At 34.5% G+C, this 22383-nt stretch overlaps 2 protein-coding genes across 10 annotated transcripts in view; both read right to left on the bottom strand.

The window, feature by feature from the left end:
* The window catches only part of CCDC138 (coiled-coil domain containing 138), a gene marked incomplete at its 5' end in the record, with an annotated part of 96958 nt that extends 89368 nt beyond the window's left edge, over window positions 1-7590 (bottom strand). Inside the window, 3 exons of one of the 6 annotated variants that reach the window (XM_079111166.1) lie at window positions 5543-5600; window positions 6281-6318; window positions 7391-7512. In XM_079111166.1, the coding sequence (XP_078967292.1) occupies window positions 5543-5600; window positions 6281-6292 (70 nt within the window). Of the gene's footprint in view, window positions 1-5542; window positions 5601-6280; window positions 6827-7390 lie in introns of those variants that run through there. The other 5 variants (XM_079111172.1, XM_079111170.1, XM_079111168.1 and 2 more) reach the window with 5 other exon arrangements.
* Window positions 7591-10096: 2506 nt separating this feature from the next.
* Window positions 10097-22383, bottom strand: part of LOC306643610 (E3 SUMO-protein ligase RanBP2) — a 64291-nt gene continuing 52004 nt past the window's right edge. For all 4 annotated transcript variants that reach the window (XM_079109822.1, XM_079109823.1, XM_079109824.1 and 1 more), the window contains 6 exons: window positions 15777-15981; window positions 14583-14684; window positions 12564-12709; window positions 11450-11723; window positions 11000-11334; window positions 10097-10610 (listed from right to left, as the gene is read on the bottom strand). In XM_079109822.1, coding sequence (XP_078965948.1) covers window positions 10305-10610; window positions 11000-11334; window positions 11450-11723; window positions 12564-12709; window positions 14583-14684; window positions 15777-15981 — 1368 coding nt within the window. In that variant the 3' untranslated portion in view covers window positions 10097-10304. The remainder of the gene's footprint in view (window positions 10611-10999; window positions 11335-11449; window positions 11724-12563; window positions 12710-14582; window positions 14685-15776; window positions 15982-22383) is intronic.

The raw sequence follows: 22383 nt of genomic DNA, 5'->3' as shown, positions 1-22383 counted from the left end.
TCAAGACCTGAAAGAAAAATCTGCCAAGCTAAATTATTATATCCAGAAAACCTATCTTTCAGAATCAAAGAAGAGATAGGCTTTCCAAGATAAGCATGAATTAAAAGAATTCATGTCTACTAAACCATACATAATCCTACACTCAGATGAAGAACCAGACAGCATAACCAGAAAAAAATATGAAAGAATAGATCTCACTACAAGTGTAGTTAAGCAAAAGAGGAACAAGTTGATTGTATCAGTAAATCAACAAAAAATTTAAGATGAGTAAGAAAGAAAGAAATGAGCACAAAATTCTCAAAACAACCAAAAGAAAACTAACAATGACAGGAACTAGTATATTTCTTTCAATGTACTTTGAATATAACCCTTAATGAAAATGATGTGAATTCTCTAATTAAGAGACACAGACTACCAAATAGTAAAAAAAAATGTCCATCCGCTTACTATTTGCAAGAACTCCACCTCACTACCAAAACCATTCATTCATAAACTGAAAATGAAAGGATGGAGAATGCAATTCCCATCAAATGGAATCCTAAAGCAAGCAAAAGTAACCAGACTTATATCTGACAAAACTGACCTCAAATCAGTCATGAGACAAAGTAGGTCCTTATACTCTGATAAAAGGAATAATCCATCTCAAGAAGATGTAATCATTGTAAATATAGATGTACCAATGTCATAAAACATATTACAGGACTTATAGGAAGAGACCAGCCTCAATTCAATAATGGTGGATGATTTCTATACCTTAATGTTACCAAGAGATAGATCTTCCAGAACTACCCCACCCCCAAAATCAACTGAGAAGCATTAGAATTACAGTGTAGATCAAATGGACTTAACATCTCAGACTGTTTCATTTAACAGGTGTAGAGAACACATTCTTTTCTTCAGTATACAGAATTTTCTCTAAAATAGACCATATTTTCAGCAAGGAAGCAAGCTCAACAAATACAAACTAGTTGAAATTTTTCTTGCATCTTGTAACAGAAGGAACTTACAAATCAACAGCAAGAGTAACTGCAGACGTTATACAAATACATGGAGATTGAAAACTACACTTCTGAACGAGTAGTGGGTCATTGAAGAAATCAGGGGGGAGATTTAAAATTCCTAGACTCAAATGAAAATGGATACACAACCCACAAGAACCTATGGGACACAGAGAAAGTAATTAGAAGAGGTAGGTTTATAACTATAAGTGCATACATTTAAAAAAGAAACTTGACAGACCTCAAATAAGTAACCTAATTATGCATCTCAAGGTCTTAAAAAAACAAGAGCAAAACAAATTCCAAATCAGTACAAAGAAATAATAAAAATCAAAGCAGAAATAAACAAAACAGAGCTTAAATGTACAAGAAAAGGATTAATCTAACAGTTGGTTCTTCGAAAAGTTACACAAAATTAACAAACCCCTAGCCAAATTAACCAAAAAAAAGAGAACATCCAAAATGAATAAAATTAAAGTTGAAAAGAGATATAGTACAATAGATGCCAATGAAATCCAGAGGATCATGAGGGAATATTTGGAAAACTTCTAACCAATAAACTACAGTCTACAAGAAATGGACATATTTCTAGACACAAATAACCTACCAAAATTGAACCAAGAGGATATAAAATATCTAAATAGATCAATAACAAATAATGAAATTAAAGCAGTAATAAATTCTCCTAACAAAGAAAAGCCCAGGATTAGAAGAATTCACAGTTGAATTTACAAGATAGGTTAAATACCACCAATACTCCTTTAATTATTCTATAAAATTGAAAGAGAAACAACTCTTCCAAACTCATTCTACAAAGCCAGTATCATTCTACTACCAAAATCAGTTAAGAATACACATGCACACATACACACACACACACACACACACACACACAAAATATAGCCAGGTGTGGTGGTGCATGCCTATAATCTCAGCAACTCAGGAGGCTAAGGCAGAAAGAACACCAGTTGGAGACCAGCCTCAGCAACTTAGAAGGCTCTGTCTCAGAATAAAAAATAAAAAGTACTGTGGATGTGGTAAAGCATGCCTGGCTTCAATGCTTAGTATCAATAAATAAACAAATTTTTAAAATCAAATGATCAATTCAACAGATACAGTAAAAGTCTTCCATAAAATTCAACATCACTTCATGATAAAAACCCTCAATAAATTATGATCATACCTTAACATAATAAAGACTGTATATCACAAACCCATTGCCACCATCATTCTGAATGGGGAGATATTTAAAGCATTTCCTCTAAAATTAGGAATGAGACTAGGGTGTCCACTGTACCACTCTTATTCAATAGAGAACTGGAAAGTTTATTTTTATTTTTTGCAGTACTGGAGATAGAACCCAAAGGTAATTTACCACGAAGCTAAATCTCCAATGATATATAAAAATGTTATATGTGTATTTATATATACACGTTATATATCATATAATGTGTATGTATAATATGCAGTGTCATTTGATATACAATTATATTATGCATAATTATATATATATTATATATATATTATAATACATATTTTAAAGGAATATCAGGGTACTGAACCCAGGGTTGCTTTACTACTGAGCCACATCTCCAGGCTTTTTTATATTTTATTTGAGCCAGGGTCTCACTAAGTTGCTGCATCTGGCTTCAAACTTCTTATCTTCCTGCTTCGGTTTCCTGAGTTGCTGGGATTACAGGCACGTGCCAGCACACCTGGCTGAGAACTGAAAATTTTAGCCAAAGAAGTAAGGCAAGAGAAATGGAAAGGAATTCAAATGATCTCTTAGAAAATCTACTAAAAGTCTTATAGAACTGATAAATTCATGATGGCAGTAGGATAAAAACCTAGGAAGTGAAAGACCCTCTACAATGAAAATTATACAACACTTGAAAAAGAAATTGAAGACGACACTAGAAGACAGAAAGACCTCCCATGTTCCTGGGTTGGGAGAAATGGCCATACTACCAAAAGTGACTACAGATTCAATGTAATCCCCATTAAAATATGACATTCTTCACAAAACTTAAAAAAAAAAAAAAAAGACATAAAATACAGATGGGAGGATAAACGATCTTGAATTGCCAAAGCAATTCTGAGCAAAAAAGGAAAATGTTGGAGGTATCACAATACCCAATTTCAAAATGTACTATTGTGCCTTAGTAACAGCTATGGTACTGGCATAAAAACAGACATGTAGAACAAGTGAATACAATAGAGAACGCAGCACCAAACCCATGCAGCTACGTTCAACTGATTCTCAACAACAGAGCCAAAAACATGTTGAAAAAGACAGCCTCTTTAGCAATGGTACTGGAAAAACTGGACTTACACCTATAGAAGATTGAAACGAGATGTCTCTCTCTCTCTCTCTCTCTCTCTCATCCTGTACAAAAAATCAACTCAAAATTTATCGAAGACCTTAACATATGACCCAAACTTTGAATGTAGAAGAAAACATAGGGAAACCCTTTAAGACATAGGTACACACACAATGATTTCATGAACAGGACTCCAATAACTCAGGAAATAATAGCAAAAATTGACAACTGAAGTTGTCAAGTTAAAAAGCTTCGACCCAGCAAAGGAAATCATCAAAAGAGTGAAGAGATAAGCCATTATGGAAAATAGTATTGAGGTTCCATAAAAAACTAAAAATAGAATTATCATATGATCCAGCTTTATCAGGGTACATTACAGTAAGCAAACTGTAGTAAAACCTATATACCTATTTATTGTGACACTACTAACAAGAGCCATGTTATGGAATTGGCCTAGGTGACCGTCAGCAGATGGATAAAGAAAATGTAATACTCTAACACATGTTAGAGTATTATTCAGTCATAAAGAAGAATGAAATAATGTCATTTATAGAAAAATGGATAAATCCATTACAGTTTTAGATGTATGTAAAAACAAGTATTTCAAATCGGCATCAAATCTTATATTTAATGACAGCACTTTACTGATTACAAAATTTTTTTCCATAATAGTGGAATAATAACCTTATTTGATCCTGCCAACAACTCAGTAAGGTAAAAAGAGTAGGTGTCTTCAACCCTATTCTACAGACTAGGAACCTGAAGATTAGAGAAATGGTGTGAATTTTTTCCAATTAACACAATCAGGAGGTGAAATGGAAATTCAGAATGCAGGAATATTCAGAATCTAGCCTTCTTTCCAGTTAATGTGACACTTCCTGGGACCTAGATCATTTGTTTTAATAAACTGTTGGCCAACATCTAAATCCAGTGAATAAAAAGAAAACTTCAGTGACAAAATTTTTAAATGCATGAATCTTTTGCTAACAGTCATTTTCACCCCTGCAGAAATTTAATTGATTATGTTTTAGTTATCTTTCCATCACTGTGACAAAATTTGCAGGAGTAAAGATTTATCCTGGTTCATGGATTTATAACCTGGTCACTTGGCCCCATTGCTATGGGTCAATGGTGAGGCAGATCATCCTGGTGGAGAGCACATGGCAGAGCAGACCTGCTCATTTCACGGCGTCTGGGAAGCAGAGAGCAAGAGAAAAGATATAGGGACAAAACAAGTCCTACAAGGGCATACTTTCAGTGACCCACCTTTTCCAACTAGACCCCACCTCCTAAAGTTTCCACAGCTGAGAACCAAACCTCCAACTTTAAACTTAAAGCCTTTAAGGGTTATCCCAGATCCAAACTAAAAAAAGCTACATTTTTCATTGTTTTTTGAACAGTGGAAGTTTTGTAGGGAAAATTTTCAAAATAAAATATAATTTCAAGTTTCTTTTAAAAGCTAATGTATTAACTTATATCTGGAGTTCTTTTTCATACTGAAGGAATGTTTCAGAAGAGTATTTTGCAAAATCAACTGACTTCAGTTTAAAGAAAAGATTTTACTGACCCAATTAGCTGATATAGTGCACCAAAACAAACAATAATTTCCATTTCGCAAAAATTCAAAAGCTTAGGGAAAAAAGAAATAAACAATCTGACAAACTTTTAAAGATACAATTATTTCTGATGCAATACTCCAAAAGTATCATAATCACACTTATAAAGATACCATTTAAAAACTTTGAACAAATCATTAGGCTAATGGTTAATTCAAATTACCTCAGCTATGTTAGCTGCAGAGTACAAGATTTTACAACCCATTCAATCCCATAGTATAAGTACTTTTCCCAAGTATATTTATTTGATAAATTCCTCTTACAGTATAATAATTACTATCCTAACAATTCAGAACAGTTTATGCCCAAAAAGTAGTTATCAGTTTTTTTTATCCAACATAGTCTGGTTAACTCTTAACATCTTCAATGGTAGACATACTGTTATACTAAAAAATAAAAACAAAACTCATTTGAATTTTAAAGACATCTTACACATTTACCCCCAAATTATGATTACTATTATTAGTTCATTATCAGAGGTAATGAAAAAAAAATCTTAGTTTCACAAGATACCTAGCACTAACCACAAGTCTAAACAATATTTTTTTAAAAACCTCTAATTAATTTGTTAAAAACTGCAAATATACAAACTATTTTACTGGCTTACCTGGGGAAGTCAATGATCTTCTCTTATATTTAGCCTGATCAAAATTTAAAAAATCATACTAAAAAAGGAAAAAAAGAAAAAGACAAACTTAATTTGTATACTAATAATCAATTTAATATCTTAAAATATTTCAAACAGCCTAGAGCAGTGGCACACACCAGTTACTCAGGAGATGCAAGAGGATCACAATTTCAAGGCCAGGTTTAGCAATTTAGCGAGGCCATAAGCAACTTAGTGAGACCCTGTCTCAAAATAAGAAATAAAAAGAGCTAGGATGTGGTTCAGTGGTTAGGTTCAATTCCTAGTTCAAAAGAAAAGAATAAAAAAAATATTTCCCCACGAATTATGTTAATTATAAAAGTAAGGTTTGGCTTGGTGTTCTGTTATCCTAGTGGCTGGGGAGGCAGAGGCAGGAGGATCCCAAATTCAAAGCCAGCCTCAGCAAAAGTAGGAACTAGGCAACTTGGTGAGATCCTGACTCTAAATAAAATACAATAGGGCTGGGGATGTGGCTCAGTGGTTAAGTGCCCCTGAGTTCAATCCCTGGTACACTCCCCCCACATGTGTGTATGTATGTGTATATGTGTGTGTGTACATATATATATATATATATATATATATATATATATATACACACACATAAAAATTTTAAAGGTTAAAGTGGAGAAATCTAATAGACAACACCCTAACTAAATGATCCAAGTTAACATCACCAAGGGACAAACCAACATAATTTACCTCTTGATACATCTGAGCAGCCCACACTCAATCATGTCCTATCCTTCCCGGAAATGTAAAACGAGAAGCTAATCAGGAGGTATACAGCAGACATATCCCAAACTGAGGGGCATTCTAATAAACAATGGTTTTAAACTTTTCAAAAGCATCAATGTTATGTAAAGCAAAAACTGGGAACCTGTTCCCTGTGAAGGGCAACCACCACCACCAAATGCCATGTTCATTCTTAGACTGGCTCGGCACCAAGGGAAAAAAACTTCTGCAAAGGACAGAATTTGATAATGAAATTTGAATATTAACTACAGATTATACAGTATTATTGTAGCAATGCTAAATTTTCTGAAAATACTACTATGGGTTATAAAAAAAAAGAATGTCTTCGGGGCTGGGATTGTAGCTTAGTGGTAAAGCAGTCGCCTAGCATTTGTGAGGCACTGGGTTCGATCCTCAGCACCACAAAAAAATTAATAAGTCAAATAAAGGTATTGTGTCCATCCACAACTAAAAAAAAAAAAAAAAGAAAAAAGAAAAAAAGAATGCCTTCATGCACAGGAAAAAACAAACTATATTTAGGGCAAAGGAACATGATACCAGAAAATAAAATGTGTATGTGAAGAGGCACAGAGGAGAGAGAATGGTAAAGCAACTGTGGCAAAATGTTAACGGGTTAATTCAAATGAAGGCCACAAGAATTCTTCGCACCACTCTTGCCAACTTTTTTTTTGTAAATTTGAAAATACTTCAAAATAAGAAGTCTTTTTAAAAAATTGTCTAGCCCTGTTTCACTCACGTCACTGCAAACAAAAGTTCAACAATGTTTTCAACGTCCTTTGTAGAACATAAACCTTGCAAAAGCTACGGTGACTTTTTTTTTATTTAAGGGAAAGCTTCTCTCTCCTGTGACTGGCCCCAGCCCGAGTCTGGCTGACTTTGATCAAGTCCGCCCTCCTCGGGGCGCGAGGAGGCCTGGCGCAGAGCACCTCGGTACGCCCGGGCCTTCCCGCGCAGAGGCCCGCGCCCCGGAGAAGCACAGGCGGTTCTGGGCTGCGGCTTCACAGCGGCGGATCGACCTCCACAGCCCACCCGCGGACAGAGGGAAGGTGCCCTCACCTGACCGGAGCAGCTGCCTCCGAGTCCATATCGGCTTTTGAGACGCTCTACTATAAAATCCTGCCCTGGTGGCTTCACGACCCGGGGCTCCATGGCGCGCCGGGGCCTCAGCGGTCTCCCCGGGAAACGCGCTCAAACCTGTGGCCCGGCTCGGGGGCGGGGCTCGCGCACTCCACGTGCGTCCTGACGCACCAGCCCCGCCCCCGGGGCACGCTAGGCGGCCAGGCGGAGTGATTACACAGGGCTGGAGGGTGAAGGCTTGTCTCACAGGTTTCTTAAAGCTTCTTGGCCCTGCAAGAGGCCGGACCCCGCCGAGTTGTCCTCGCGCTACAAATGTATAATTTTCTGAGGTTAAGTTTATGTGTAGTAAGTACCGCTGTATCTGCCCTTGCGAGTCATCCCGGTTAAAGGGGCGAATTGCTCCCCCTCGTCCCAAAGGGCCCTCTGGGCACCATGTCGTGGTCCCGGTGCTGGAGACCTGAAACACAACTGCGGAGGCCTCTGATCCCTAAGCACACTTGGTATGCGTTTGCATTTACAAATACACCTGCCTCTTCATGGGAAGTGGTGTTTGCTGTCATACAGAAGAAAATCAAGAATACAGCAGATAGGTAGGCATAGAAACCTCTTTGCTTTCCCTGCCTATGTTCTGCATGTGGGAAAACAGTATATCAAAAAGTTTGAGAACGTAAACTCCAGGAAAACATGTACTACTAAAAAAACAAAACCAAACCGGCTTTCCCTAGTACCTACAACAGTGGTAGCATTTCACAGGTGCATGATAGGTCAACCTAAAAACTTTATTAGAGACTGACTGAGGGGAACGGTTGTTTGAACACTTGTTTCATAACCCCTTTTCTAAACTGATTGTCAACTACATATCTGGACGAATAACTAAATACTCTGAATTAAAGTCCTCAATTGCCAAAATTTTATAACAGCAATACTTTAGCAAAGTAGTTCCTATCTAAATAAACTAACCCAATACTCAATTTTGCATAAAGTATTGCTTAAGATCCATAAATACTGGAATTACTTTATCTTTAAGCAGATTTTAATGAGACAATATGAAACCTAGCAAATTTGAAAAAAATAGATTGGGTTTAATACCTTATTAGCATTTAAATAACAAACCACAAAGTTCTTTCCTGAAATGTAACTCAAAGACAGTTCTTATAAATGCCTCAAGCCACTTTTAGGTGTCTTTAAAACAGCAATACTGGAAAAATACATGTCTTTTGGTCAAGTTTTTTGGTCAAAAATCTTTGAAGATTTTAATTTTAATGCTTTAGAACCGCACGAAAATCTATTTTAAAAATTCTTTAAAAACACTTGCATTTACTTAGAATTTATTCTAAAATCATGACAGCATTAACTGTCTCAGCTAAAAATTACAGCACTTTTTAAATCAATTTAAATAGGTTTCCAAAGGAGCCAATTCTAAATATTAAATGTACATATATGTAGTCTACAGCTTCCTTGAAGGTTCAAGTAATTCAATTGAGATTTGGAGTAGTTTATTTTAGGTATCTGGCTTTGTGACCAAGTAGATTTAGTCATGGATATGACGGTGTTCCATCACTCATTACACAAACCACACATCACATCCCCGCTGTCATCTCTGACAGACGGTTCCAAAGGTATTCACTACAGGATACCTTATTTCTAAACTACCATACAACAAGGAATAAACCTGTCTTTCCTCACTAAGCAAAACGAGGTATGTTCACTGAAAAGAACACAGAAGGGATGCAATATCCACAATTGCAATATATAAAATTTTGTGCTCTAATGAAATTCTTTGTAGTTCTATATTGAGTAAGCCAATAAAAACATCTTTCTTTAGCAGTTTGGTTACACTTCCTTTGACACAAACCATTTCTGTTGCATATCAAACTGGTGAAAATAATGTGGCAGTTTATAGTACAGAACTTTCTTTACTTGTCCTCTTACGTCTAGTACTAAAATGAACAGACAACTAGATGCACAAGTAATGAATGTTTAAAATGTCATGGCTATTATCAATTGTCACTTTATTTCTGCTACAAAATTCATCAGAAAAAGGTACTGCAACAATCTAATATAAAGCAAATCTTTAACCAAATAACATGGTATAGGCCTTTTGAAAATATTCATACTTTATCACAACAGCGACAAGGAAAAATTCAATTCTATCATCAGGACCAAGCTGAAGTTTTTGAGGTAGTAGAGACAGATGACAGAAAAGTTAAAAAAAAAAAAAAAAAAAAAAACCCTAAGGAAATATAATCAACTTGTTTCAAACATAAAAATTCAATACCTTTTGAAGGGCACAAGCTACATATTTTAAGAAAAAAAGGTGCTCTAAAATTTAATTTGTGACTATACAGGAGGTGTAAAGATTATAGAAGAGCACTTTGGTTAATTATCTTCTGTGGCTCTATCCATTCATAAATGAGTCTCTATGCATAAAGGAGCTCACTGGTAGTTAAGATTACCAAATATATTTCAGATCTAAAATAAAATTATCCAAGTTGTGGTCCCTTTATTCAAATGGTAAATACATCCATGCAACAAGTTCAAATATCTTTAAAGGAACTAAAATTAAATTGCATATATCATATTCCTTCAATAGTCTGTGAAGTTCTATTGCTTATAACAAGATTAGTTATTATTCCATTTTAATACAAACATGTCAGGAGTACATAAACACAAGTACACCTGAAATACACCAGTGTTTAAACTTTTATTTCACACCATGCAAGGTCAATTATAACACATTAAAAAGTGACAACAGCTATAAGCTGCAATTTTACATTTATACATTGGAAACGTTCATTTTCAAAAGCTGAACATAATTACCATATTGTCTGTAACAGCTAAGCTTCAATTCAACTGCTTATACAGATAAAATTTACTATGAAAAACAATGATTTTATATCTGGCCACATTCTATGATACTAATTCTTCGACTAACAGATCCTTTGGGAGAACCAAATGATTCAATCTTTTTCACAGTATCCATGCCGTCCTTAACAAACCCAAATACTACATGTTTAAAGTCCAAATGTTCTGCTTTGTTCAATGTTATAAAAAACTGAGAATTATTAGTATTTGGGCCTCGATTGGCCATAGAGAGTAAGCCAGGACCAGTATGTTTCACATCAAAGTTCTCATCTTCAAATTTATCTCCATAAATGGACTGTCCTCCTGTTCCATCACATTTTGTGATATCTCCCCCCTGAAAGAAAGATTTCAATTAATAGGAATCCTGAGTAAAACATTAAATATTCATAGAAGTTGTCACTATAGGGTAAATCCTGACCACCCAGTTTCCTTAAGAATGCAGTTTGAAAATTAAATACTTATTTTTGAATGAAGATAAAAAATGAAAAAGCCTTTTCTCCACCCTCAGGTTCCAGCATAGTTCAGGTATTAGAAATTTGGACCCTTTTAAGTTTGAAAGTTCTGGGCAGAATTAGGGAGCCAGTGATGATGACAAAATTTAGGAAAGCTAAAGAAATCTTAAGAAAACTACATGTTGAGGTCAAGAAGAAAGCCACAAATTCCTCAAGTTACTGTGGTGTACATTCTTTTTGACTTCAGTTACGACAGGTAGTTAGTACTTACTTGGCAAACGAAATCTGGAATTACTCTGTGAAAAATGGAGTTCTTAAAACCAAAGCCTTTCTCTCCAGTGCATAGTGCTCTGAAGTTCTCAGCAGTTCGAGGAACAACATTTGAAAATAATTCCATGGTTATACGTCCCAGAGGTTCACCATCCGCACAAACATCAAAAAATACCACAGGATTTGTCTCCTTTGATAACTCTGCTGCCAGAGATACCTCTCCTTTCTGGAGTTTCAATAAATTTTGTTGACATTCTTCAAATTTTTTCTTAAAAGACTCAGCCATTTCTTTTGTTTTAAATCTCACTGCAAGTTGTTCCACTTTTGCTTCTCCGTCTATTGGGAAAAGAAGTAACCAGAATATTAACATAACTTATAAATTGTTTTGTTTCTTATGGATTTTAGAAAAGTCCAAAAAGGAGAGAAAATTTGCATTTAGTTAGAAACTCACCAGCATAATCTGAAGCAGTCCAAACTAAAGCATTATTTGAAACATTTAGGGGTTTTAATCCCATTGTTTTGGTGATAACATGGTTTGCACACACTTTAAACACCTGGTCTCTTCTCATTAGGATCCGATAGTAATTCTTCATTGTATGCCAAAGAATCTTTATATCTCCAACACCTCGCTCCTTCCACTGACTGACATCTCTATCCCACCTATACAGTTTGGCTCTCTCTTTAAACAAAATTTCTTCATCTTCTTCTCCAGATTTTACTTCTACCTATGAAAAAAGATGAACTCATCTGTAAGCTGATACTTATAATTCCATAACAAATTTCAAAAATCCAAAGTTTTAAGCAGATTTTCCTTGTAAGGACATTAATAGATTTTCCTTTATAGGTTAAGAGGCTTCAAAAAGTTGCTGGTTCTTGAAAAGAAATATTAACTACTGACTGAGGTTGAAAAATGACAAAATAATTTTCCTAAAACAACATTCTTATACAAAAACTACAAAAATTTACTTTTTACTGAAATGACTTTGGCACGTATGGAAATTACTTTATCCCCAGAATTACAGTATGAAAACGAACATGATATTCTAACATATGAAAAAAATTATTTCTTCCCAACAATTGCATATACTAATTACAAAGCAAAATCTACATACAAACTTTGGAAAGAGGGCTCAGGTATAGTGATAGATAGAGCACCTGCATAGCATGTCTGAAGTCCTTGGGTTCAATCCCCAGCACCGCTAAAACAAAAACCAAGGAAAAAACCAAAAGTATACTTAAAATCTGAATGCCTAAGCCAGGCACAGTGGTACATGCTTGTAATCGCAGCAACTCCAGAGGCAGAGGCATAAGGATTTCAAGTTTAAGGCCAGCCTTAGCAATTTAGTGAGAACCTAAGCAACTTAGCAAGACCCTATCTCAAAATAAAAAAATAAAGGACTAAGGATGTGGCTTAGTGGCAAAGTACTCCTGGGTTAAACCCCCAGTACCAAAAACAAAAACCAAAAATGAAAAAAACAAAAACACTGACAAATCGATTCGGGGTAAGTTTTAAGCTTAAAATGAAAATTAAGTAATTAGTAAAATTTTCATTCCCTGACATTTACCTCTGGTAATGACACTATTGGTTCAAAATGAATATCTTCACTATGAACTACTTCTTCATCACTACCATCTTCATCTTCACCAGCTTTACTGGTTGTCTGTGTTCCAAACACAGTTGCTCCAGTATTTGCCCATTGGAAATTTTTATCTGAGGAATAAATTAGGATATGTAAACCACATAATCTATTTGTTAAAGGTTTTTAAACTTCCAACAACCGATACATCTATTAAAAATGTTTAAAATAAGCCAGGTAGGGTGGCTGGGGAGGCAGAGGCTAGAGGACTGAATTTCAAAGGCAGTCTCAGCAATTTGGTGAAGCTTTAAGTAACTTAGTAAGACTACGTCTTAAAATAAAAAAGGCTGGGAATGAAACTCAGTAAAGCATCCCTGGGTTCAATCCCAGAACCACCCTCATCCCCCCAAAAAGTTTAAAATATTCTAAGTTCAACTCACACACAAAACTGCAAGGAATTTATACTTGCAGTTATTATAACAAGCACATCTTAAATTAAAGCAAGAATTCAATACCCAAGAAAACAAATATAATAAATCTGATAATCTGCAATTAAACAAAAGAACTGAGAAAGTCAAAAGCTATTTCTGTGAAAAGACAAGCACACTGATTCCTGTCAAAACTTAAGAACAAAATAAATTAAGTAAAACAAAGTAAGAAAAGAGGTTAGTGAATGGAGAATGTAGTGGGTAAGGCTTATTTAAGTCTCCCTCCTGATGTTTTTCCTATTTTACACGTTAGTATGCAATTATGATACAGTACTTGGTTATACTGAGTAATAAGCAGCAAACACACCAATTTTCATTTGGCATTTTTTTGCAGATAACTGTACCCACTATGTTGCTGTATCTGCTGACTTATTAACCCTTTTACATTTTAGGTTATTAGGTTAAAACAAAAATAAAGAAACCTGTTAGCAGGGAAGCCACAAATTCTAATGTAACATCATATCCCAAAGTAGTATACTGTTTCTACAAGTAGCAGAAGCTGTGAAAAAAAGTGTAACTATGTGGGGATAATAGTTATTTGAATTGCATATACCTTCATTTAAGCGTATACCTTCAATAAAATTTATTCCATAAATCAAACATCTTATATAACAACAATTTAGATGATTCACAGACATGAAATTTACATGATTTCACAGATATGAAAGATGTAAGAATGAGAAAAAATGAACAGGCTTATGCTAATAATCTTGAAACAAATAATGAAATCATTTTTACAAATGTACTGTTTTATAGAAATGTTACCAAATGGATTAAAAATAGAAACATGACTGATAGAAACTGAGAAAGCATATCATTTATAAACTTATTTTAGCACCATAAATTAGTACGACCGTAATACTAAGATCCAAATCATCTCCTTAAAAAATGCAGATTCAGGGATGGAGACATAATTTAGTGATAGAGGGCTTGCCTACCATGTGTGAGGCCCTGAGGTCAATCCCTAGCACTTTAAGAAGTAGAGGGAAAAAAGTAGATTCCTGATTCTTGAAGTATCAATGAATCAAATCTAAAAGTAAATATAGTTAAAAGAATAAAACATTACCAAAGTCAGAATTATTCCAAAACTGAAAAATAGTTCTGCATTTAAGGACAGGGAAGATCATTAGAATAATTTATACAAAATTTTGAAAATTCTTATGGTTATATTATTATTAATGAAATTAATCAGGGTGTGGTCCCGCAGATCTATAATCTCAGTGATTGGGAATGCTGAGGCAGGAGAATCACAGGTTTAAGGACCGCCTTAGCAACTTAATGAAACCCTGCCTCAAAATAAAATTTTAAAAAGGGGTGGGCAATGTATGCTCAGTGATAGAGGACCCCTGGGTTCAATCCCCAACACAATCAATCAATCAATCAGAGAAGTCCTTCATTATGAGAACACTTAATAAATGGGGAAGCGTTATTTTAATGACAACACTGTAACAAAGGACTGGTTCTTTAAGTTGCATTTTGTTTTGTTAACATGATGATTAAAATAACTTCTTAATCTTACCTTTAGGACCAAAGGCAAAATCCCCAGAATTACTGGAAGCCAAATCTGCAAATGACAGCCCTGTACCACTTCCAAATCCAAATGAAACTGTTTTACTTTCCACTGACAAAAGAAAAAGAACAATTTACTCTTTCACTTAAGATGTTCTGAACATCAAAGATTTCCCCAGGACTGAAAAAAAGGACAAGACTTTCTATACTACAGGATAAAAGGGTTTAGCTTCTATATTTTGGTAAGTTGTATATTTTGGTAAATTTTACATCTAATTTTGAGCTTCTTCAGTAATATCGAGTTTACAGGTACTATTCACAATGAATACAATACTATACCAAATGCATGCCAAAAAATTAATGAGGTGGTGAACTATTAAGCTAGATCACACAATCATACAGTTTCTGCTTTGTAAAAGTCTTTTACAAAAAGTTGCTAAATCAAGCAATGGAGGGGAGGATTTTAGAAAACACCTGTATAAAAAATGTTTTGTGTTTTGTATTATAAAAAAGCTCACAAAAACCTAATGTCTCATTTACATTTGATTATCAGAAGTTTGGGGTTATCTGAATTCTATGTGATCTCTGAAATCACAATGCCTTACTAATTCGTCTGAAAATGTAGAGGTTTTAGGTGCGCAATTACCTTCCTCTTTTTCCTCTTTTACCATAGGAAAACACTAAAGTGTCTATAAATGTAGTATTTGTGACTTATTTAGGACTCCTTTTGGGGGAAAAATTATGTACCATATATTATAAAGAAATACAATTTATAGAGACACTTCTTCCCCTCAAAAAAATAATTAGAATGGAAAAACGGGAAGAAACCAATACCAAACATTAGTTACTATAATTGAATAATTTACCAACGTTTTAGGCTTATAAAAAAAGAAATATAAGCTTGAGCAATACTATTAAACAATACTAAAATAAAAACATTATCACAAAGAAAGTCACCATGTAAGTAAACTATTATCTTTTATGTTCAGGCAAACAGGTCAAGAGTCACAATACTATGTAATCCCTGTAATCACAGGTCTAACAATAAAGATACATGTTTATTTTCTTTGTTGGCAAGGCAGTATGACTTTCTTTCTGAGTATTGCTGATATCTTATGCCCCCTTCGTATCTTTAAAAGTCTATCTTCTCAAACATGCAGGTGTACTTTTATGTAATACATTATAGACACACATTAAGTTTTACCTTGGCTTGTAGATTCTGTATCAGTTTCCTTTCTAGTAGACAAATCTACAGGTTTGTCCACAGTTCCAGAGGAAACAGATGATGAACTTATAGGTTTGGTAATAGAATCAGATTCTTCAGATTTACAGAAAAATGCTGCAGTCACTTCAGTCCCACCTGTATACACACTGTCAGTTGTGCTAGTTATTTCCTCACTCTGGGATTTCTGCACAGAGGAAGTAACAAAATATTATGCCATTAAATACTGACTTAACCCTCGCATGCACAAGGCCCTGGGTTCTAATCCCCAGCACCACAAACAAACAAACAAAAAAAAAAGGAGGTGTCACAATACCAGACCTTAAACTATACCACAGAGCAATAGTAAAGACTCCCAAAGCACAAGAAATCAAAGCAATAATCAATAAATGGGGTGGACTCAAACTAAAAAGCTTTTTCTCAGCAAAGGATACAATCAATAACCTGTTTTACAAGAAAGCGAGGACTCGGACTTCTGGACAAGATCTAATAAGCACACTTCACCCTTTCTCCAAAAATACAAAGAACCCAATCAATAAATGGGCCAAGGAACTGGACAGACACTTTACAGAAGAAGATATACAGGGGATTAATAAATATATGAAAAAGTGTTCAACATCTCTAGAAATCAGAAAAATGCAAATTAAAACAACTCTAAGATTTCATCTTACTCCAATTAGAATGGCTATTATCAAGAACACAGACAATAATAGATGCTGGCGTGGATGTGGGCGAAAAGGCACACTTTTTCCCCACAATTGGCAACAGTTACTTGGTGCAGCCACTCTGGAAAGCAGTGTGGAGAATCCTCAGAAAACTTGTAATGGACCCCCCTTTTGACCCAGTTATCCCAACTCCTCGGTTTATACCCAAAGGACTTAAAATTAGCATACTACAGTAACAGCCACATCAATGTTTATAGCAGCTCAGTTCACAATAGCTAGATTGTGGAACCAACCTAGATGCCCTTCAACAGATCAATGGATAAAGAAGCCGTGGTATATATACACAATGGAATATGATTCAGCCATAAATAATAATAATATTATGGCTTTTGCAAATAAATGGATGGAATTGGAGAATATCATGCTAAGTGAAATAAGCCAATCCCAAAAAAACCAAAGGCCGAATGTTTCCCCTGATAAGTGGAAAATGATATATAATGGGGGTGGGGGGGTTAAGAGAAGAATGGAGGAACTTTAGATTATAGAGACTTTAGACTATGACAGGGAGGGGGGATATGAAAAATGGTGGAATGAGACAGACATCATTACCCTATGTACATGTATGATTACATGAATGGTAGGAATCTACATCATGTACAACCACAGAAACAAAATGATGTACCCATTTGTGTACAATGAATCAAAATGCAGTCTGTAAAAAATTTAAAAAATAATTTAAAATAAAAAAAAAAAAAACCAAGTTGCTATTTCTTATAAAAAGAAAATACTGACTTACAAAAAGGATCACATAACCTGTTTTACAAGAAAGCGAGGACTCGGACTTCTGGACAAGATGTAATAAGCACACTTCACCCTTTCTCTCCCCAAACCTACAACTAGATGCCTGGACTGAAATATGCAGAGCAGCTCTATAAGAAGCTCTGAAAGGTGGATAAATGTAGCAGACTTAAGTATCTTAGAACCAGATGGGAAATCTGGTGGTGACATCCATGTGGAATTTTTTTCTGTCTCTCCTATATCCCAGCCTGGTGTGTTACAATGGTTCAATGAAGTAGAAGAGCCAATGGCACACACACACACCCCAAAGTCTCAAGCCAGTTCTCTTTGAACAGAGGAGGGAGTGGTCATCAATTGACTTATGTGTTGGAACTATCCAAAACAGACTTTAAAGAAGATATTGTGACAATATTCCAAGAAGGAAGGAGACACTCTTAAGTGAAAACAGACTTTCTCAGTGAAGAAGCAATTATAAAAAAGAACCAAATGGGAATTTTACAATGAAAGCTATAGTAAGAGAAATAAGTTTTATAGACCACTTCATCCATCAACAGTAAAATACACATTCTTCAGAAGCTTACATGGAACATTTACCAAGAAAGACCATGTGCTAGGACCCGTGTTATGTATGGTTCAATGGTAGAACACTTTGCTAACAAGCATAAGGCTCTTGGGTTTGCTACCCAGCATCACACAAAAAAGAAAAAGAGGTCACTTAAAAGAACAGAAAACACACAAAGAGCATACTCTCAAACCAAAATGGAATTAAACTTGAAATCATTAACAAAAATATTCACTGGAAAAATTCCAAACTATTTGGAAATTGAACATAAATACATGTCAAAAAAGAAGTTTCAAGAGACATTAAAAATACTTTTAACTGGATAAAAATAAAAATACAATTTATCAAAATTGAAGAGGTGCCATGAAAGCAAGACATGATGTGGACCATTTACAGCAATAAGTGCATCAATTTAAAAAGATGTAAAATCAAAATCTAAACTTCTACCTTGAGAAACTAGAGAAAGAAGAACAAAATAAACCTACACCAAGTAGACAGAATTAAAAGATCAGAAACCAATGAAATAGGGCTGGGGCTATAGCTCAGTAGCAGAGCACTTGCCCGGCATGTGTGAATAAGAAACTTATTAAATTCGATAAAGAACATCTACCAAAAAAATTGCAGTTAACATGATATTTAACAGTGAGAAACTTGCTTTCTTATTAAGAACAATAGCAAGGTATGAATGTTCCCTCATATCAGAAGATAAATTAGGAATTCACAAGATACACTGAAATAAAAGGTATAAAGATATAAAGATTGGAAAGGGAAAAAATAAAACTGTCAATGTTTACTGAGGATATGATTGTAAATGTAAAAATAAAAAACAAAGAATACACAATTTCCTGGAACTGCTAAGCAATAACAATATTACAAATTAAAAACTGAATACCCAAAGGCCAATTGCCAACTGGGTATGGTGTCACACACCTGTAATCCCCAAATGACTCAGGAAGCTGAGGTAGGATTGCCTGGGTAATTTAGCAGGACCTTGTCTCAAAATAAAAGTTTAAAAAGCAACAGTGATATAGTTTTGTGACAGAACACTTGCCTAGCCCACACAAAGCTCTTTTTTTCAATCCCTGGTACCACAACAATGGTACAATAAAGTTTAACAAGAATTCTGAAGAATATTAAAATATTTTAAAAGGAAAATGAAAACTAATGAAAAAATAAAAGGGATACATACAACTAAAAAGAAAATGATAAAAGTCTAACCATGACAATTACATTAAATAAAATGTAAATTGTTTAAACATCAATAAAACATTATCCAATCAGATTTTTAAAGAAACTGCCAAAATTCAGTCCAAAGAAAATCATTATGATATAGGTGGTTAAAAAAAAAAAAAAATTATACTATACAAATACACATATTAAACACAAAAATAAGATTGAGTTAATCTTTTTTACCAGATAAAGCATATTCAAGAAAAATAACAAAGGATAAAGAAGGATGATCAAGACAACGGGGTCAAATTGTCATTTCTGAAATGGTAAAGAAAGGGCTATATAAATACACCCCTTCGTAAAAACAAGAAAAACATTAATAAAGATGATCAAAATCAACGTCTTAACCAACCCTAGAAATTAACCAAAGAGGGACTGGGGTTGTAGCTCAATGGTAGAGCATCTGCCTAGCACATGTGAGGCAATGGGTTCAATTCTCAGCACTGCATAAATAAGTAAGTGTCCACTGATAACTAAAAGATATTAAAAAACACAGCCCAACAACCATGTTATCAGTGACAGACAGGGATGGGGATCAGGGATGTAAGAGAGGACTTTTCAGGACAGTGAAATCACACTGTAGGACAGTATGATGGTGTACACATCATTATTTGTCCAAACTCATAGAAAGTACAAGACAAGGGGGAAACCTAATGTAAACTATAAACTTTGGGTGGTGGTGCATGAATACACGTTTTATGATTGTAACAAATATGTCCCCATGGTACAGGATGTTAATGAGGGAGAACGTGTCTATGTTGAGGGCAGGAGCTACATGGATATCTCTGGTACCTTCCTATAAACCTAAATCTGCTCCAGAAAGTAAAGTCTACTTTAAAAAAAAAAAAAAAAAATTCACTAGAAGGGCCAACAGCAGATCTGACTGGCAAAAGAAATCAATAAGCTAGAGATAAATGAATTGAGATTATCTAGTCTGAGAAATCTAAAGAAAAAAAACAGTAAAGAAAACTCAACAAGGTTTCAAAGACCTACATGATAACCATCAAGCATACCAACATATGCATAATGGGAAACCCAGGAGAGAAAAGGATAGAATATTTGACTAATGTCCAAAAACATCCAAAAAGTCTTTATGAACTCCAGTACAGATACAATAAAAAAGATACACACTTAAATTCATCACAGATAAACTATCAAAGGCTAAATATTAAGAGCACTTTCTTGAAAGCAGAAAGCTCCTTCTATACAAGGGATGCTCAGTAAGATTAATAGAAGGGCTGGGGTTGTAGCTCAGTGGTAGAGTGCTTGCCTAGCATGTGTGAGGCACTGGGTTCAATTCTCAGCATCACATATAAATAAATACAATAAACATCCATCAACAACTAAAAAAAATTTTTTTTTAAAGAATTAATAGAAAAGCCCTTTCAGAAATCAGTCAGAAAAGTGGGATAGGGCTGAGGTTGTGACTCAGTGGTACAGTGCTTGCCTAGCACATGTGAGGTACTAGGTTCGATTCTTAGCACCACATTAAAAAAATAAAGTTATGTCTACCTACAACTAAAAAAAGAAAAACAGTGGGATTATATATTCAAAGTGCTGCAAGAACGTAAACCAAGAGTTTTATATCCAGCAAAACTACCATTAAAAAAAAAAGAAGAAAAAAAATAAAAATTTAAAAAAGAGAAATTAAGATATCACAAACAGAAACTGAAAAAAAAAACTTGCTAGTAGACCTGTCCTATAAGAAGTATTAAATGAGTCCAGTAGGCTGAATTGAAAGAACATACAATATAGATGGTAACTTGAATCCATACAGAGCTATAAAGTATGTAAGTAATAACCATAAGCAAAAAAAATTTTTTTTGGTAACTCCTTTCCCTGGCATTTTATAAGTCATAATTTGTAAAGATGCATTTTATAACAGTAATAGCAAACCAAACTTTACTGTTTTAACAGGCTAAAAAAAAGAGAAAATAGGGCTGGGGATATAGCTCAGTTGGTAGCATGCTTGCCTTGCAAGCACAAGTCCTAGATTTGATCCCCAGCACAGAAAAAAAAAAAAAAAAAAAATTAAAAATTAAAAATATATTAAAAAAAAAAAAAAAAAAAGAAAATATATCCTTCAAGTACACAAGAGCATTTTCCAAGATAGAGCCAATGGTAGTCTACAAAACAAGACTCAAGAGATTCAAAAGAACTGAAATCATACAAGGTATCTTCTCCAGCTTCAATGGAATAGCAGAAGGAAAATTTACAATATGTGGCAGTTAAATAACACACTACTAAATAACTAATGGGTCAAAGAAGAAATGACAAGGAAAAACAACATACTTTGAAATGAACAAAAACAAAAATTACCAAAACTTACTGAATACAGCTAGAGCAATGCTTAGAGAAAAACAAACCTGTAAACGTTGAAAAACAAAAATCAAAGGCCAATAATCTCCATATTCTAAGAAGTTGGAAAAAGAGCAAATTAAATCCAAAGCAAGCAGGAAGAAGGAAATAAAAGAACAGAAAAAAATAGAGAATTTTGGAAAATCAACAAAGTTAAAACAAGAGATCAACAAAGTATGAGAGCTGGGGTTGTAACTGTAGTGGTGGAGTGGTTACCTAGCATGTGCAAGGCACTGGATCCGATTCCTAGCACTGCATATAAATAAAATAAAGGTCCCCTGACAACTAAAAAAATACTAAAAAAAAAAAAAAAAAAAAAAAAAAGAAGTATGAGAAGTGAAATCTGATGAAAGGCAGGCAGTCACAATTATGCTTGATAACATTCTTGGTAACTGACAGAATAAGCAGACAAAAAAATCATCAAAGATATGTAAGACCTGAATAACATAGTTATCAACTAATTTGACCTAATAAGCATTTATATAATACTCCACACACAAATAGCAGACTACAAAATTCTTCTCAAGTGTACATGAAACAATCACGAAAACAGATCTCACTAAACTCAAACAACTAAAATTATTCAAAACATCTATGAACCATAAACTAGCAATCAACAGCAATGATATGTGGAAAATCACCAAGTATTTTAACTAATGCACAGGTCAAGAAGAATGGCAAGGACAATAAAAAACCCTTAACTGAATGAAAAGTGAAAAGATCACCATTAAAACTCATGGGATGCAGCTAAACAATGTTTACAGGGAAATTCTTACATTAAATTCTTACATTAAATTCTTGTATAAAAATGAACAATGTAGGGCTGGGGAGATAGCTCAGTTGATAGAGTGCTTCCCTCGCATGCACAAGGCCCTGGGTCCAAACCCCCACACCAAAAAAAAAAAAAAAAAAAAAAAAAAAATGAACAATGTGGGCTTGGGTTGTAGTTCTGTGGTAGAGCGCTTGCCTAGCACAG

Source organism: Sciurus vulgaris, assembly GCF_902686455.1.
Source record: "Sciurus vulgaris genome assembly, chromosome: 14".
NCBI classification, from domain to species: Eukaryota; Metazoa; Chordata; class Mammalia; order Rodentia; family Sciuridae; genus Sciurus; species Sciurus vulgaris.
The sequence above is the reverse complement of the archived record's forward strand: the minus strand, read 5'-3'. Positions and strand labels throughout refer to the sequence as shown.